Raw genomic sequence first — 4,246 nt, forward strand, 5'->3', positions numbered from 1 at the left:
CCTGAGACACCATTTAAGCAAGTGACTACAGTTCAGAGAAACACCAACACAAAGTAGTCGAGATCGACCAACTCAAAAAGACCACAGGTAAAAGGCACAAAGTCGCCACAGCAGAAGGCGCCAAACTCCAGCTCCAGAATCCCACGATCAGTCTTGTTCAATCTTCAATCCGAGCTTCTCTCAGTGTGAGCTGATGCGCACAGCCTCATCATCCTCATGGCGTTGTCCCTCAGCAGCAGATCGCCGTGCTCCAGTTCTTCCCGTTCCGAGCCTTTCAACAGACCCGCCCAGTATTTCAAGTGTACACAAGCTATGAAGACAATCTCGAAAGGAGATGACATTTTCTTGTGCTCAAAGGTAACTTGGTTTCTACGGTTCCAAATAGCCCAGCAGACAGCTGCCAAACCCACAGTGAAGTGGCGTTCCCCTTGGGGAAGAAAAGCATAGCACCAAGAGTAGAACTGGCACAGGTTGTTGGGACATAAGTCAGTACCCAGCATCGCCCCTACTGTCCGCCAGACAGTCCTGGCGACAGGGCATAGAAAGGATAAGTGAAGATAGGTCTCTCGACAATCGCAGAATGAGCAGCGAGGATTGCCTGCCCAATTCCTGCGTCTCATGACATCTTTGGTTAGAATTGCGTCTTGAAACAATTGCCACAAAAAGATTTGTATTTTGATTAGCAACCTGGCCTTCCAAATCCATCTATAATCACACCCAGAGATGTTTCTCTCAAGGTAAGAATACATCGCTTTCATCGTATACTTCTCTTTGGGGCCAAGAACCCATTTGATTTTATCAGGTTCCACGGAAGGAGCAATGCTCTCAATAATGCTATTAAGACCAGCAAACTGACTAGTTAAATCAGGGTTCAATCTTCTTCTGAAGATGACCCCTTTTTCCCTGCCCCGAAATTGAGCGATTGTATCATCAGGATGATTAGCTATGCTGAACAGGATCGGATACGTCTCACATAGAGGTGGGTGTTCCCCAACAGGGTCCTGCCAAATCCTGGCCACATTACCAGATCTAATGGTCACTCTCCTACCAGCCATATAATGTTCTTTCACTTTGAGCAAAGCCTTCCAAACAGGGAGTCACTGAACTTCATTTTCACCGTGGCCACAGAACAGTTTTTAAGATATTTGGCTCTAATCACTTCTTGCCATAAGCCTTCGCCCGTATCAATTTCCCATGATATGTTCTATTTATGGAGGTCTTTAACTCCCAGCCCCCCCCTTTTCTCTTAGATCGTCACACCCGAGACCACTTAACAAGGTGGTAACGTCTTTTCTCCGTGCCACCATACCAAAAAAATTTACGATGATACTTGTCCAGTCTTTCAATAAATGTTTTAGAGAGAAGGAACATAGACATATAGTAGTAAACTATACTGAACAGGGAAGAATTGAGCAAAGTTAGTCTTTCGCCAGAGGAGGCTAAGCTGCCAATCCAGGCATCGCAACTCGTGAGGTATCTAATAGCAACAAACTCCCAGTCAATGTTCCGTAAAGAAGAATAGCTCACATGCACCCCTAAGCATTTCATAGGAAAGTGGCCAATTTTGCATCCAAAGAGATCCGCATATTTGCGGAGTGTAGACTCATCACCTCCCACACACAAGACTTCACTTTTTAAAAAATTGATTTTAAGACTAGACATAAGCTCGAAGAGGTACAACAACAACTTAAGGTTGACAGCATGCATGTTCGCATATTGAGGTGAACCTTTTTCTATTACTCATTGAATGTTTATTAAAGGGTATTTTCTAATGCATGTTACTTGATGAGGTGTTATATTTGCATGTTGGGAGAAATATGTTAGTGGGGTTAGCTATTTAGATATAGAAAAAATTTGAGTGACAGAGATTTACGAAATTCTAAGGTAAATCCGGCATAAAAACGTACGTAATGTACATACATACATCAACTGCTTGCATCCGAGAATTTACGGCCTCGCGTGCCGTCCGGGGAGTTCCTCCCGGTCCCTGCCCCGTCGAGGCGGCGGCAGGTTGACGTGATCGAACCAGACCTGGCGGAAGACCTTGACGATGCAGTCGTGGTGCTCGTCGGCGTTGAGGGCGAGGTAGCACGCCAGCAGCCGCTCCAGCTCCTCCGGCCGGGCGTCGGTCCCTCCGCTGCTCGCGATCATCTCGGACATCGACTCCCGGAACGCCCTCTGCGGGTCCCGCGTCCGCCGCACCACGGCGAGGCTCTCCAGCTCCGGCGCTGACCGCCGCGGCGACCGCACCTTCACCCGCAGCGTCACCTTTCCGGAGAACGACGATCTCCGGCCGCCGCTGACGCTGCGGCGGTGCCGGCGGCCACGGTGCCGACGCCTCAGCCGAGCGCCGCCGCCGTCCGTGTCCGACGGTGCCGCAGCTGCTGCCGCCTGTGGAGGAGGCCGTGGCTGCGCTGGGGAGCCGGCGAGGGAGAAGGGGATGTGTTTGCCGAGCGGCGCCTGGAGGTCACGGTCACCGCCGACGGAGCAGTGGCGCCGGGGTCTGCAGTGCCGGCGCGGGGCGACGGCGTCGGCGCTGTCGTTGCCAACAGAGAGCCGCCTTGGTACGACTTCTTCGGTGGCGACGACGGCGGCGGCAGGGCGATGGCGCCCGCGCGCGGCCACGGCCTCCGCGTTGTCGTTGCCAACAAACAGCCGCCGCAGAACAGCGGGCGAGCGACGCGGCGAGGGCGAGCTGAGCCGGCCCGCCGGCGCGATCGCCACCTTAGCCGGGCTGGCGCGCTCGGGAAGGGCCGACTTGAACGGCGGGGCGGCGGCAGCGGCACTCGCACCGGCTCCGCGGCCCTCGTGCGTGGACGCGGGCGTGCGCTTGGGCTTGGCGGCTATCTTAGCGAGCCACGAGAGCGGCGAGAAGGAGAAGGAGAAGGCCTTGCTCTTGCCACCGCCCTTGCGCTCGCCTCCTTGCTCCGATGCGCGTGACGGCGTCCCGTGTTGCTGTTTCCTGCTTCCCCATCCCATGACTGGCTTCTCGCTAGCTACAACTTCGACTTGAGCTCCTCGTGTCAGCCTGTGCTGAGAGTGTGTGAGCTTAAAGCGTGCAAGTGCTTGTTGCCGCTACTGGGACTTGAGCTCAAGCTTTAAGCTTTGGGGTACACCGTACACACACTTGCACTACTGCACTAGCTAGCTACAGTGGCTCCTATCCTAGAGAGAAGGCAATGTCGGAGAATGGAAAGCGAGACAGCGCCGGCACGGGCAGGGGACAGGCATGATCATCTGAACTCTGCCCGGCGCTAATTATGTCTGTCTGCGTGCATGCAGCATGGGTTTTCGAAAGCCCCTGGCGGCAGGCAGGCGGGCATGAGGAGTTCAGAATTCATAGGCCCCATGCGCGATACGCTCACGCACACTCATGATTCGTCAATTCGCGGGAGAGCAGAGGGAGCAAAGGGAGGAGACAAAGCAGAGGACAAAGCGTGGACTGATGGCTGAAACTGAAAACAAAGCAAGCTTGGCTTGCTACGTGCTGCTGCTTTTGCTTTCTCTGCCTCGTCGTCCTGCCTGCTTTGCTTCTGTTCTCTCATCGTTCGTTTGAACAAAAGCCCCGCCATTTTTGCCCATTGCCATTCTTCCACTCCTGCCAGGAACAAATTTTTGCTACTACTCGGTGTAGGAACGGTAGAAACACATGCCTGTGCCATGTGAAAGAAGTTCAGACTCGAAGTGAAGTGCCTGCTCAGTTGTACAGGTCTGTGTGCTGTACGGCTGGTAATTCACATCAGTAGTGCTGTATTATTCACATCAAATAAAGGCATGTTGGTCTCGGCCTGAGACCGAGCATGCTCTGTCATGTACACTTTCCACAGGAAAAACACAACACTGTACTCTTATTTACCTTTTTGTTAAGAAAAAACTTGGCCCCAGCCCCAGCTTCGTTAATTAAATTAAAGAAAGTGAACGTAGGCGAGTAGTTTATTTTCGTTGCTGTGCGGGAAAACGACACCGTACTGTACCAGTTAGCGTGCCTTTATCTGATGGCTGATCGTTGCTTGCTGAGCTCAAATGGTCTGCCTCTCAAACTTATCCATTTAGCCACAACCAAGTTCGTGAAGAACGTGCGATATTCTGAATTCTACATTGTTGCATAACCAATTTTCTGGTATCAGATATCAAGAGTTCTGAAGAAGTGAACAGATCTCGTGGCTGCAGGTCCAAATGACACTGCCATAATCTGGGTGGACCGGTCGACATTTTCTGCAGAGTTCATCGAGGGTTTGCCTCAAAG

The 4,246-nt window shown here is 52.3% G+C and overlaps 1 protein-coding gene across 1 annotated transcript; it reads right to left on the reverse strand.

Annotated features, from left to right (window-relative positions):
- Window positions 1-1,868: 1,868 nt before the first annotated feature.
- On the reverse strand, window positions 1,869-3,827 carry LOC125524860 (uncharacterized). The gene has a single exon (XM_048689890.2). It carries the CDS (start codon window positions 2,977-2,979, stop codon window positions 1,948-1,950), a length of 1,032 nt encoding a protein of 343 aa, XP_048545847.1. The 5' UTR covers window positions 2,980-3,827; the 3' UTR covers window positions 1,869-1,947.
- Window positions 3,828-4,246: the final 419 nt, after the last annotated feature.

This window comes from Triticum urartu, chromosome 1A, assembly GCF_056163025.1.
Source record: "Triticum urartu cultivar PI428250 chromosome 1A, HENAU_Tu73, whole genome shotgun sequence".
In the NCBI taxonomy this organism is placed as follows: Eukaryota; Viridiplantae; Streptophyta; class Magnoliopsida; order Poales; family Poaceae; genus Triticum; species Triticum urartu.

Coding starts and splice junctions, on each gene's coding strand:
- LOC125524860 (XM_048689890.2), bottom strand. CDS start 2,979: ATGGGATGGGGAAGCAGGAAACAGCAACACGGGACGCCGTCACGCGCA.